Source organism: Quercus suber, unplaced genomic scaffold (genome assembly GCF_002906115.3).
Source record: "Quercus suber isolate HL8 unplaced genomic scaffold, Cork oak 2.0 scaffold_97, whole genome shotgun sequence".
NCBI lineage: Eukaryota > Viridiplantae > Streptophyta > Magnoliopsida > Fagales > Fagaceae > Quercus > Quercus suber.
Window position 1 is genome coordinate 1,382,116 of NW_027069562.1, and position 14,682 is coordinate 1,396,797.

At 34.7% G+C, this 14,682-nt stretch overlaps 2 protein-coding genes across 3 annotated transcripts; one reads left to right on the plus strand and one right to left on the minus strand.

Moving 5' to 3' along the window:
• Nucleotides 1–380: 380 nt before the first annotated feature.
• On the plus strand, nt 381–3,185 carry LOC111985828 (bax inhibitor 1). Its single transcript, XM_024017487.2, has 6 exons — nt 381–588; nt 1,440–1,583; nt 1,682–1,773; nt 2,225–2,411; nt 2,536–2,691; nt 2,819–3,185. The coding sequence occupies exons 1-6, from the start codon at nt 472–474 to the stop codon at nt 2,867–2,869; spliced, it is 747 nt and encodes a 248-aa protein (XP_023873255.1). The 5' UTR covers nt 381–471; the 3' UTR covers nt 2,870–3,185.
• A 3,410-nt stretch (nt 3,186–6,595) lies between these two features.
• On the minus strand, nt 6,596–12,174 carry LOC111988245 (uncharacterized). Of its 2 annotated transcripts, none has more exons than XM_065774738.1 (3): nt 12,054–12,174; nt 9,248–9,592; nt 6,596–8,178 (listed from the first exon to the last, which is right to left on the minus strand). In XM_065774738.1, exons 2-3 carry the CDS (start codon nt 9,523–9,525, stop codon nt 7,101–7,103), a joined length of 1,356 nt encoding a protein of 451 aa, XP_065630810.1. In that variant the 5' UTR covers nt 9,526–9,592; nt 12,054–12,174; the 3' UTR covers nt 6,596–7,100. The 2 variants fall into 2 exon arrangements, with proteins under 2 accessions (XP_065630810.1, XP_065630809.1); XM_065774737.1 differs by having other exon boundaries at nt 6,596–8,232.
• Nucleotides 12,175–14,682: the final 2,508 nt, after the last annotated feature.

Below are 14,682 nucleotides of genomic sequence, written 5' to 3' on the forward strand. Positions count from 1 at the left end.
TTTTTTAAAAATTGTATTTAAAAAATATTAGTCAAACAATAAATTAAGTGTAAGATCCACCATTTTATACATTAAAAAAAAAAAAAAACTATATTTATATACTCTTACCAAATCTGCCCTAAACGTTTTTCTAAAAATGATAATTTGGTAATGTTGTTCCAAGTTGTTTAATTGTTGTAAAAATACACGTGGAGCTGAAAATAGGAAACTGTTGTTTAACAACACTGACAAACACGCCCTTCAAACTATTCCAGCGTTCACGGATCTGAAACACCACAAGGATATATCCGTAAATAAGAACAAAGAAAAGGGCATTACAGTTCTTCTACGAAGCCTAGAAGCTTCGCCGAAATAACCCACCTAAACCCCTATATAAAGATAAAGAATCCCAAAACTTCAACCCCGTCCGAGATTTCTCTATAATAGCTGCGTACTTTCTCGCTCATTTTCTCTCGCGCCGATCAAGAATCAATGGACACTTTCTCGTCGTTCTACAATTCCTATGGATCCACACAGAGCCGCTGGAGCTACGATTCTCTCAAGAATTTCCGCCAGATCTCTCCCCAAGTCCAGGCTCATCTCAAGAAGGTACTGATTTTTCTCGCTAATATTTTCTCTCTCTCTCTCTCTCTATTAGTGTTTGTTTCGCTTCGCTGAAAATTCTTGGTAAAAAAAAAATGAATGGAAGTGATAGGAGAAGCCCGATCTTATGTTGTAGAGATGTTTAATTTTGTAATTTTTCTATTTATTTGACATTTTCTCGGAGAATTTAGGTTTTCTTTGTTTACCGTGAAAGTTTGACCGAAAATGTGGAAGAAATCAAAGAAAATTAATTTTAGGGACAAATTTCCTAGCCGCAGTGATATATTGAATTATCTGAACTTTTATGTAGAGAAAAACAGAGGACATGGAAAAGAAATGAGAGTATGATTTGGATGGTTGAATTTTTTTTATAAATGTTTTCATATTTTGGACCGAATTTTGCTTTGTTTGGGTACTGAGAAAACTGGCAGAAAAGAAAAGAAAAGAATGAGAAAAGTCTTTGGATCTTAATTGTAGGCTTTCCTTAATAACGGTGCAATTTTCTTTGTTGGATTACCTAGAAAATTGAGAAACCCTAGTTTTCTTAAAAAATTTCTGATCGTATTTTTTTCTTTAGAGTTGCTGAGAGAACTCAGGTAAGGAAAGGAAGTATATGAAAATATAATTGTATTGTTGTGACTATTGAATTTTCAAGATTTACAATCTGGTTGAATTTCTATAAATTATTTTAGGGTTTAACTAGTCATGGTTCATGTTGGGTTTTGAAAGTGAGTTTCTGTGAATTGTATCATGATATTTAGGAGACATTTGAACTTTGAGGCTTAAAGAGAATGTGCTATGAAATTTTGTTGACAATTTTGGTTACCTCTCTAATTTCATAAAATGAAATGTTGCAGGTGTATCTGACACTATGCTGTACTTTGGTCGCTTCTGCTGCCGGGGCTTACCTGCATTTCCTCTGGAACATAGGTGGCATGTTGACCACGATTGCTTGCTTTGTAAGCATTCTGTGGCTGTTCTCCACCCCTGCTTATCAAGAGGTATTCACTGTTGATTTTTGTTGCTTTCTTATCTGTTTATGTCTCCTGTTTCTGGTTTTTACTCTGGTTTTTGTGTGTGGTGTTTTCTTGGTAAGCAGAAAAAGAAGCTTTCTCTGTTGATGGCAGCTGCCACCTTTGAAGGGGCTTCACTTGGTCCTCTGTTTGATTTAGCCAACGCGGTTGACCCAAGGTATTTATGGCCCATCAATCAAAGTGTTTCCATTGTTACCTGTTCTATTTACCTATGCTAACAACATTCCATAAATTATTTTGTAAGCTTAAATAAATTGTTGGTCCTAAAGTTTAGCCCATGAGCGATTTTAGTGCTCGCTAATAGTCTCTTAGATGACGTGACCAAACTAATAGTTATGTCATCACTTTATAGTGACTAAAAGCAATGACTTTAAACTTCAGGTTATAAATTGCTCATGGGATAAACTCTACGGACCAACAATGTAGCGAATAAATTGAGGGATTGTTTTTGTGGACTGAAGTCAATAAAATGTTTTCATTAGTAATATTTTTGTTTTTGTTTTGTTTGCCTTTTGATATGTTGATTGAAATTTCATCTCTCTCTACTTTTACTCCTTAAATGATGTTGGAATAGAACATGCAAACTAATGAAATTTTGTCTCTTCTAGTATTTTGGTTACTGCTTTTGTTGGGACTGCACTAGCATTTGGCTGTTTCTCAGCAGCAGCTATGTTAGCAAGGCGCAGAGAGTACCTCTACCTTGGTGGCTTGCTATCTTCTGGCCTTAGCGTCCTCCTGTGGCTACATTTTGCTTCTGCAATCTTTGGGGGCTCTACAGCCATCTTCAAGTTTGAGGTGAGGAGCTTAATAATTACAAATCTTTTTACTTTTTCTTTTTAGTGATTGGATTTTCCCTTTTTGCTTATTGAAATAGATGGTGGCAGTTATCTAACTCAATTTTTCTTGATCGATTTTGCAGTTGTACTTTGGGCTTCTGTTGTTTATTGGCTTCATCGTTGTGGACACCCAGGATATTATTGAGAAAGCTCATTTGGGTGATACGGACTATGTGAATCACGCAATGCTTCTCTTCACTGATTTTATTGCTGTTTTTGTCCGAGTTCTTGTTATCATGGTGAGTCAAGCTACAATGCAATGAAATAGTCTCTTCCTATTGTGAACCTTGGCAGTGTTAATAACCACTTTTGTTTGCTGCCTATGTATATTTATGTGGAACTTATATGGCTCTATTTGTTGTGCAGTTGAAGAATTCCATTGAGAAGGGTGAGAAGAAGAAGAAAAGGAGGGATTAAGAGTGTATCTAAGGAGCAGCAGCCGGACGAGTGATGCTTCTTGAAACCTTGGCTTACTAATGTGAAATCTTGTCCATAAATATGCTTTTTTTCTTAACTGAACCAAATGACTGTTAAAGTGTTAATACTTCGGAATATGTACTTACGGGGTAGTTGTGTTGGTATGTGTTTTTTGGCTGCTGGTATATGTTTGGAATTTCGTTTGAGATCGAGACGTTGGTTTCTTTCAGCTTTCTATCAGTGGATGCTCTCTACTTGTGGCCTTGTAAATTGATGGTTTAAAATTTAAATTATGATTATGACCATATTAGTCTAACCTTGTATGGACGCCGTTGTATTCATGTGTTCTCTTTTATCTAGTCTGTCTGCAGTCTTTGATTCTAACTTAGTCGGATTCATTTCTTACCTGAACTCTGTGTTCTCTTTTACTAATGTCTCTGCAGACTTTGATTCTAACGTAGCATAGACGTCTAGAATTCATGTCTGACTTGAACTTGCCCTCTTTTAGAAGGATATTAGTAGTTTTTGTTTGTTGAGGGCTATAATTTCCTCCATGTTCATCCGCCTGTTGGCATTTGCAACCAGCAAATCTGAATTTACTGAAATAATGAGTACTAGCCCCGGAAAAATAATAATAAGTAGAAGTAAGAAAATTTAGATTTGTCCTATTTTCAGTTGGTTTTATTTTTATTTTATTTTATTTGATTTTATTTTTTAAGTAATAAAAAATAGAAGTTCTTCTCGATTTGGATGCATGATCCAAGGTTAACAGATATGGATCGTTTTGTATGCATGGAACTGTTTCGGGATGTGTTTGTTACAAATGGAATGGATACCATTTGAAGGAGAAAAAAAAAAAAAAAAATCTGAAGGAAAAAGTTTAGCTCCAAATTAGTTTAGAGATGTTTTTCTTTACTATTTAACTTATTATGTGGTAATTAAAGAGACATGCAACTTGTTTAAATAATATATTTAGATAGTTTTATAAATTGTCATATTGATTTGGAACTAATTTTTGCGAAAATCCAAATGGCATAAGCATGAGTCCAAAAGTCATCTAGTGATACCAATCTTCTTTTAGTAAAACCTCTTATACTACTAAATCTTTTAATTTTTTGATTAATGTATTCATTAAAAAAATAAAGATTTAATTAATAAAGATATAATTTATAAGGAATGTTATTATAAGTATGGTTCCATGGTAAATTTTTTATCCTCGAATAAAGGACGTGAGATTAAATCTGGTTTAGACTCTGCAGTGTACCTTACTCTCCACAAGAATCTGCAAAGAAATGGACAAACTCAATCGTAGCTTCCTTCGGAGAGACACTGCCACCAAAAAGAAAACTATCGTCTAAACTTAGGAAATAATCACAAAGTCCAAACACCTAGGTGGTCTTGGTATCAAGAGAAGCCTATGTCGTAACAAAGCCCTCCCTGGCTCCCTGCCAAAAGAGTGTGGGCTATCTATACGAATTCTTCTGAACACTGGGTGGATATGCTTACGAAAAAGTATCCCCAAAATCTTTAGATCCTCAGAGAAAATCCTCCACTTGGTTCAATCTTTGCAAAGCCCAGGACATTTCTGATAGAGGGACTGGTTTGCTTATTAGAAACGAAGTCTCCATTAACTCCTGGCATGATAATTGGACTGGGTGGGGACTCCTCTATGAAACTATCTAAGGTCCACTCAATATGAATCAAAGCTTCCTTAAAGTCTGCACTCCTCCCCTAATGGGAAATTTGATACGCACTCTACTTATCACCTTGCCCTCAACCTTAAGCCCCTGGCCACCCTCCCTGATATATCGTGGAACATTACATTTCCCATTGCACTTAAGACTATCTGGACAACTCGAACAAACTGCCATAGAATGCCAACCTTTTGAACATCATTCAATACTCAAAAGGATCGAATCCCTCGCAAATAAAATTTCTTCTCCCTGCCATATAAAACAAAGGTGACCAAACAAAAAATAGCAACCTCATTAGATGGAAACCACCTCCTCTAGATTTCTTCAAACTTAACACCAATGGATTTGCTTGTAGTAACCCTAGCAAAGCCGCTACTGGCAGACTTATTAGAGACTATAGAGGGGCATGGATTGGCAGCAGAATTATGGGGACTCAGAGATGGACTTACCCTTGCAAACTACCTCAAATTCACAAGCTCCATATAGAGCTTACATCTCGCTGTACCTTGATTGATGACTCTCACCCTTATAGTGCTCTAATTTCTGGCTACTAGTCCCTCTTCTAGCTTTTTGATGAAGCTCACTTAGTCGTGTTCACCGCGAAGGAAACTTAATTAGTGATCATTTTGTGTTATATTTAATCCTCATTCTTGTATTTTGTATTAGCTTTTAGATGATGCTTGGGGTGTTGCATACCCTAGACTTTGTACTATTTAAATTTCAGTTAATCTAGGATACCGCTTATTGCTAAAAATTGAAAACTTATTGCTGAAAACACTATAGTAAAATAATTTTTAATTGTGTGAATAGTGCCGTGGGACCCAATTTTAAAGTTATATTTGCTTAATTCTGTACTTGTGGGTCCTATGTACAGTGCACAGGACGCAAAAAGCAAGGGGAAAAATGCTATCCAAACTCACACCTAATCTTTCCTTTTCACACCAAAAAAAAAAAAAAAAACAGTTATTATATAATGAATAGATGTTGTAAGTTCAAATCCTATCACTTCTAAAATATATCTATTTTTTAAATCTTAACATTGCACTTGGCTTTATATATATATATATAAATAAAAAAAATTATAAGTTCAATATTTACAATGAGAGAGTGATAATTTGAACTCTAAATAACTATGTTAAAAACACCATGAGATGCTAGTTGAGCTACAAGGTTCTTGACACTGTATTTGGCAGTAATGTTAATAATATGGTGTTGGTAGCTATAAACTATTGTGAGGATGGCGGCAACAGTGACGACGGTGGCAAGGTTTTTGGATGTTGTAAACTTGTAATGGGTAGTAGTGTACCTGAAGGGGAAGGTAGCTATGTTGCATGGTAGTGATGTGGCAATGGTGCGATGGTAGTGTGACGATGACAACAATGCTGATGATATTAATGTGAAGAGTAATAGTGAGTTTTATGGGGGCTTGAATTTGTGAAATCACATCTTCTATGGAAGTTAAACTAGAAATTTGGACACAAAAGTTCCAAGTTCATGGGATTTTTGAAATACTCTTTTGTCAACTTAAATCGGAGAAGAGTTTTAGGTGGTCTCTACGATTGTGCAAGATGAAAACAACCCCATCCCATCCATTCTTAATTTTTGCCTTTTGGAACAGGATGGAGATGAGTTGATCCCCAAATTGTAATTTCTGTGACTGTTTTAATGAATTTTTTTTACTCAGCAAATAATAATAATTATGCAAGGGAATGACTAAAGGGGCAAAAGCGTATAACTAATTATCTTAATGTGTATTGTAAGTCATCACTCTCCTCATGCACCTAGGTGTTTAACAACAGTCACAATCTAATGCTCCAAAAACAGGTACAATTGTTAAGTAAAGACAGCACTTATCAGGCATGGTAACAGACTAATATTGGGGTAGGACTGAATCATGGGTGCTCAATTCTCACCTCATCTTTTCTTGGAGGTGGGGAACATCTGCATAAAGCAAGAACATGGTGGGAATATGGGCATTTTACCTTCCTAATGAGGTGAAGCCACCGTTGATGATAGTAAGAGAGATGAGAGAGAAGGTCAAGAGCAACGATAAGATCATTGAGAGATACAGACGAGTGTGACTATAAAAGTATTGAGAGATAAAGACAAGTACAATATGTTCCTCCGATGAATAGCATCAATTGTTTAATAGAACAGGGGGTATATGCATATATGATCAACAAAACAAAAGAGACGTCATCAGCATAAATGTTTCTGCTATTGGCCTGTACTACAGAGATAGCTAGCTAGCTAGCTAGAGTCTTCTCTTCTTCCTGGAACCACTTGATCTATTCACAGAAGCTCATCATCAAACAAACTAATAGAGGATTAAGAGGAAGGGATATCAACCAAAAGTTAAGCAAGAGTGTTTCTTCCTTGTATTTGTCATGTCAAACTTCTTGTTCCTTCATCTTATGCCTTACAGTATTTTGGCCCCTTCCAGTTTTCTTCTTTATCAACCTCTTCAGGTGCTTCTAGATGCCTACTGTGGTGATGTTTCTCATGTTTTTCTCTCTTCTTTGACCTCATCTGATGCTTCAAATCTCTTTTGAATATTTAAAGTTGTTTGGACTTGGATCTGCTAGTAAAGAGTAGATGGAAGCTGAATTAGCAGGATCACTTACATGCATAACATCCACCTCATGATTAAATACCTCCTGCTGAGTTGGAAGGTTGCTGTCATCTACATCAACCTCCTTCACAGTCACATTCAACAGTTCATGTTCACTCTTCACTTTCCCATCATGTCCATTGCCAACATCCTCTATATGTGACAGGCGGTCTGTCTGCGTTGAATAGTCCATGGAGCCAGTAAACTTTGGAAGGGAAGATCCTGGTGAATCCATAAAATTCTTGATGCAACCTGAGGTTACAGGTGATAATCTTCCATCAGTATTCACGTAAGCTGGATGCTTTCCACCACCAGGTGCAGACCAGAGATCTTTTCTAACATTTATTGCTTCAGTGGTTCTTTCACCAAAATAATCAAGAGAACATATTGATCTTGATGAAGATTTAGAATTAAGTAACAGCTCTCTCCTAGGGGTTCCCTTTCTCTCCAGCTGCTTACTTGCATTAAAATTTTGATTCACATAGTAACCACTGTCATCCACCTGAAGACCTGCACTTCTGTTACTCAAAAAGTTCTCTATAGAGGGCGACCTTCTTGAAACTTTAGGTATACTCATGTTGATGTCCTTGCTCTGCTGAGTTCTATTCCTAACGCTATAATCATTAATAGGACTTCTTGACATGCTGTGACTACCTGTAACTCTTGAAGGTTTGTAGCATCTAGAATCATGCAACTCGGATCTAAAATACCCAGAACCTGGGGAACTAGAGTCAACAGGATGATGTCTCCTAGTAGGTGATCTAGATCGAGATCTTCTCCTTGTCGTGTGCCTGCCTTTATTCTGGTGGTAGTTTGAATCATTTTTGCCACCAGAAAAGTATCTATTACGTCTGTGACTAGACTTGTTATGGTGCTTGTGATCATCCCAACAGTCATGGTCACTGGAACGTCTATGATGCCCATGACTGGTGGTATCTTTTGATGAACGGTCCTTGTGCTCCTTACATTCTTTCTTGTATCTAGTAGGAGATCTGGATTTCGGCCTTAGAAATTGCAAAGATGAAGACTGTGAACAAGATTGCAACTCTTTAACACCCCTAGACATGTTGAGTATTCGAAGGACAAGACAAATCATGTATTAAAGATCATAATTAGCACGAAATATGTCAGTGATTAACAGAAAATTTAACTAAATAAAAAAGAATGTCACAACTATAACATGGAGCCAGGTATGTTTTCATGGAATTTAAGCTAAAAAGTTATGACAAAATAGGCATTTTTGTTTGTTTCTTAATATATTTGTATTGGTTACAAATACAACCTACTGAAGGTACACATACTTAGAACTTGTTAAATGATTTTCTTAACATAATAATTTATAGAGCACCCAATATAATATATGACATCATTTCAATTCTCATGAATAACTCAGTTAGAGTATGCTTCCACACCAAAATCAAATAGAACTAGTTTCCCAACAGTTCTTTCTTTCAAGTCTTGACACAAAGTTGGTAGAGAGTACTAATGAGATATTATATGATTTTTATCTTGGGGAGGTACACTTCCTTCAAATTTCTGTAAGTTCAATGTCATCACTCGATACATTCAAGCATTGACAGCTTGCACTTAACAAATTTCTAGACCCCTCTTATGACACGGCTGACAAGTGTATATAAATGATGCATTAACAAACTTTTCATTAGATCTTAGTATTACGTATGTTGAACTACTTGTGGCTTCTTTATCATAATATGCATGCAGGTATGAAGTCTTAGTTTATGATTTTATTACTTACATTGTTGCTCTTTGGTGGAAATCCATTCAACAATGATGCAAATATTCAAGTTAAAACTACTAAATGAATTTTGAGAATTTTCTATAACCTTTATATATATATATATATATATTTTTTTTTTTCTTCTTCTTCTTGGGAGAACGGAATAATATCCTCCACCATAATATATATATATATTTTTTTTTTTCTTCTTCTTCTTGGGAGAACGGAATAATATCCTCCACCATAGAAAAATCCAACAGCAAAAAATAGATGCAATAGAACTGACATTAAATAGAGTTGACATGAATGATAGGATCTAAGTTTATGGATTCTACCATTGAGAATCAAATTCCTCAACTTTCTCTTTTGGTGCAGCATCTTTGTCCCCAATCAAAATTTTGCCAACTTTTGTTGCACGAGCTGCGGTTTCTTTGACAGCTGCTTTTATGCTTGCTTCTTGTTCGTCAACCAGCTTCTTGAACCTCAGCTTCTCACTTGCTAGCGACTGTTCAAAATAATACTGCTGCAGAGTTAAGGCATCATATAGAGAAGGTAGCCCAACATCTGGAGAAGATTGCGGGGATGTATTTGTTGTATGATGTTCAGAAGTCATAGTTAAAATCACTAGTAGCTATGACATTAATCCTATATTTATTATCTTTCTATTGTTCCACCTCCACCTGCAATTTCAAGGAAAAAAGAAGAGAAACAAATCACTCATACAATGAGTTGAAATCTTTAAGACAATAAATGGTAATTGTTCTAAATAAAATTCTAAAACACTTTACGGCAAAATACTAATCTATTCAAGATTTTCACAGATCTTTCTCTATTTCTATCTCTATCTGTGGGTTTCTTAATTATCTTGCCCCTTTAATTATTGTATTAATGTTTTTTGGGTGATTCTTTTAGTCAAATAAACATTTACATCCTACAATAACTTGTGGAGGAGATGATACATAGAGAGAAGGAATGATGCAGTAATAAGGTGATAGGAATTAAGGGACTGATATTATGAGTTTAGGCTAGTAATGCCACCTCCAAATTCTTATTAGTCAGGTCATGTGCCATAATCATGCACCATTAATTTTATTTTTATATGTAAAGATGAACTTTATTATTAAAAAAAATACAAGCTACCCTTGACTAAACAAGTAGTCTACTGCTATAGGACTATAAAATCAACAGAACACAAATCCAAAATTCTACTAATGAGGAAAATGAAAAACCATTCATCATAGACATCCAATCATACAAAGAACACAAGATAAAACATTTCAAGTACAGTATGGAATGTTCCTTCTTCTAAAAAACTTGATGATCTTGCTCTCTCCAAATGGCCCACATGAGACAATGGAATAGCCTCCAAAATTCTGTAGCACGACCCCTAACCCACCCAAAAAAAACTCCCATGACAGCACGTAGTTACCTTCCTTCATCCAAGCACACACGCAGGTGCTCACACACACCATAGATGAATAAAATAGTATTTATAATGGTTCCTTAAGAACTACAAGGACATCTTTGATTAGAGTTCACAATTGAAGGGATTGGTAAGGCTTGATGACCATGCTGTTTACTTAGTCAAGTTCTACAGATTTTTTAACATCAGGAAATTAACCCAATGAATTTTTTTTTTTTCTTCAGGGCAGTAGAATAGGTACTCGGTGTGAGGCAGCATTTTAGATGCAAGAATGACATTACCACAAATACATCTAATTCTCATCTGCAGGTGGATATTTTCTAGGACTTAAATGTTGTTAGTTTCTAAGGCTGATAATTTATTACTAAGGTTCTTCATCCTTTTTTAAGCCTCAAAGTGAAAAAGTGGTGAGTTCTATCAAATTACATAGACTTTGGTAGAAGTCATAAAGAACCCTCATATAGTAATGATTAAAGCCAAATTAGTTCCGTAAACTGTATAATTTTTATGGTCAAGTGAAAAGGGAAATTATTATAATATTCAGAGTAGCTTTATAGTGTTTTCAACAAGAAACTGGATGATAGCCACTGGGTTCTAGGATGGCATATTTTAATAGAAGGATCAAGGATCAAAAAGCTCATAAAGCACATAACCATCACCAGATATCAAAGTAGTTTCTCTTTTCCTTCTCTAAAAATTGTCTTTGTTGGGAATTAGGTGGTGTCCCTATATGTTACATTAACTACTCAAAGTTCTCTAAAAATTGTCTTTGTTGGGAATTAGGTGGTGTCCCTATATGTTACATTAACTACTCAAAGAGGCTCCTCAAGATGATGTCTCCCCAACAGTTTTCAATTATTTATCAAATTCAACCATATAGATATGCTGGATAAACATACATGTTATATTTTATTTTATAATAAATAATTTAATAAGATGCATTAACATTTAGATGTGAAACATGGATGTCTAATAATAAAATATCTATTCCTTTGCTTTTGAGACCAATGGATGTGAACTAGCACATATTTGAGCAATTGTTTCAACTCCATTCATCGATCTATGCATCCATAATAAACATTAAGGTAACCACTCAACAAACATTTCTCCTGTTGCAAACTTCGCATTACCAAAATATTTGCAGCTCAATTCATCCCAATAAAAACCTTCCCTCAATAACTCAAACCCACCTACAAAAAATTCTTATCTAAGACCACACATAACCCTAAACAATATTTTCTAACCCAAAAAAAAAAAAAAAAAAAAAAAAAAAAAAAAGCTTGATACTTTGAACTTCTCCATATTCCCATTATGGGTTTCAATTGCTTTTACAGAAAATATGAGGGAAAAAAAAAAAAGAGCTAAATGAGAACTTCCTTAATCAGCAAGTTTTACAATTTTCATATATTTCCCATCACATTCTTCAATAACCATATGGTAAAACAAAGTGGTAATTTTAACAACAATTATTATTGAATATAATATGAATCAAAACTCATTTATACATGAAACTAAAAAGAATTTTTATGAAAAGAACAAAGAATCCCAGATCTAGGTTCCTCATCTTTTACTTTACCAATTATGCATTGCCAATAGCTGTATTCTTTCTAAGATTTATTATACAATAAGTCTATAATACAAACAAGTACAAAATTTATGGTAACAAAAAATCATCAATATATAATAAAAAAAAGAACAGGAGTTAGAGCAATGTGGACCTGAAAACACAGTTGGTGGCTTGTTGCCAAAAGCTTTGGAGGGTCACACAGAATAACAATCTCTTTTCTCCGTACCGTGTCCGTGTGAGTTTGTGGGTGTTTGAGAGTTGATAACTGTTTTGTTTTGTTTTTTGTTGTTGTTTTTTTTTTTTTTTTTAAAATGAAACGTATACATTAAAATCATTGTTATTAATACCGTTTCGGACCCCGTTTCGGTTTGTCCAGTGGAATGGAATATTTCGGTACCGGCCGATTTCGGCGTACCGTTTCAGGGTGTTTCGGGGTTCTTAAAAAATAATTTATATATATCCTTGTTGAACATAAAATTGTCAATTCTAATAAATAAAAAACTAAATATCAAATAATACAAATCATTTAGTCTTAACTCTTAAGTCTTAAACATCAATATAACATCACACAATAAGAAGATTTACAAGACAATAACTAAATATAAAAAAAAATACAAGATTTACTCCTCCTCCTCATCATCATCTATGAGAGAATGATCAAATTCATCATCAAAAGAACTCCCAAGAACTACCAACACCCATTGGACCTTTATTTTTTTTTTTTTTAATAATAGGCCAAATCCGGTACCGGCCGGAATTTGCATCTCGGCCGGAATTGGCCGGAATGGCCGGAATGGACCGGAATGACCCGGAATTTGACCCGAGGTGGAACGTGAGTATTCCGGTACCGGTTTGCATACCGGTACGAAAAATTCCGGCCGTTCCGGTCGGAACGGAACAGAATCAATAACAATGATTAAAATAATAATAATAAACGAATAACGATGGTGCCAAATAAAATGACACAATTTGTGTCACAACTAGCATGTGTGGCGAGTTGTGGTGAGTCTATATGAGGACACCCTTTCACCACTTACAACTCGCCACGTCGACGAGTTGTGACATAATTTGTGCCACTTTATATGGCAGCAACATACGGAAATTTTTTTTACTACAAAGCATTTGGCTTTAACCATAATAGAAAGAAAGGTCACATGCTTTCTGCACATGACTTACTTGACTCTAAATATGTTTAGACTTTAAAGTCAAATTTTATACTTAAAAAAATGAGTTGTATTAAGGACACAATAAATTGTTATAACATTTTCACTTATGTGTCACTGTGTTAGTCACTTAGGTTAAAATAAAATAATAAGATATTAGACTTTGACCCACCATAATTAAAAACAAGAGTGTTGTGAAAATGTTATGAGATTTATTTGTGTCCATTGAATTTCACTAAAAAAGATAAGACACGGCTTGGGTCCAGTGTCCTGTATGCTGGACTCAATATAATGCAGCCACATATCCATATAGAATTGGGTCCAATGCATTTGAACTAAGCCTTGCTAAAAAAAAAATAATAATATAAAAATCCTAAAATATATTGATCCCAAAATTTTAACGGTTGAAACTTGAAAGTTGTTGAGTTCTTCTTTGGACTCAATAAAATTTCATAACTAGTTGAGTTGTCAACCCATTGTAGGTAAAAAATGAAATAAAATGAAATATATATATATATATATATTTATATATATAAATATGTACTAGGACCCACCATAACTCAAAATAAGGGTGTTGTGTAAATATTGTGAGATTTTGTTATATCTCAAGACTTTCTCAAACTTATTAGTCCCTAATGTTCATGCGAGTGATTTTAATCATGTTTTAAAACACAAATTTATTAGTCTTTCCTAGGGATGACAATTTTTCCCCGCACTGCTTAACCCGCCTCTCCCCGTTTCGCCCCGCACGGGTTTTTCCCACCCCACAAAGATGGTGGGGTGGGGATGGGGCAAGATTTTAGCATCGCATCACGGGCGGGGCATGGATGGGTTTAGACTTTTTAGACTAACTCTGCCCCACTCCTTCCCATCCTTGCCCCGTCCCGCGTTGCTAAGGGTTATAATTGTAAAATTTTCATATCCTAAAACCCTATTATTTAAACAAACATATTAATATTAGCTTGTTTTATTCTACCTAATGTGGTTTTTTACCTTTATTTTGTCATGCGTTATACTATGAGATTTTCTTATTTATTTTTATGATTGTCTTGTTAAACACTTGAATATATTATTCAATTTTTTCTAAAAATTGATTTGATTTAATGGGATAAATTTAGTTGTAATTTCATATTTTTATTAATGAAATAGGTTTCATTAAAAAATTTGTACTAGTTGTAGAGCAAATTAACAAAAAATAGAGTTTTATGAGGTAGGGCAGGTCTTCGCAGGGCCCCAAGGGGCAGAGATGGGGTAAGAAAATTTTTTCCGTCATGCGAGGCGGGGTGGGGATGGGGCAAGACAAAATCTTGCGGGGCGGGGACGAAGACCCCATCCTTTGGATATGCATGGTTAATGGAGCAATAATGTGACCTATTTTTAATGACATAATATCTATTTTTTATTTTTTAAAAAAAAACTACACAATAACTTTGTCAAACCTAAACTCGTATGTGTGCCCCATGTTTTGACCTAAGTTCAGACTTAAATATTAAATAAATCAAACTCTAACATAATAATGTGTTTGTGAATAAGTTTGCAAACATAAAACCCAATTAAAAATATAGATTATACCTAACAAATAAAAAATATATATAGATTATATTTTATTATAAATAG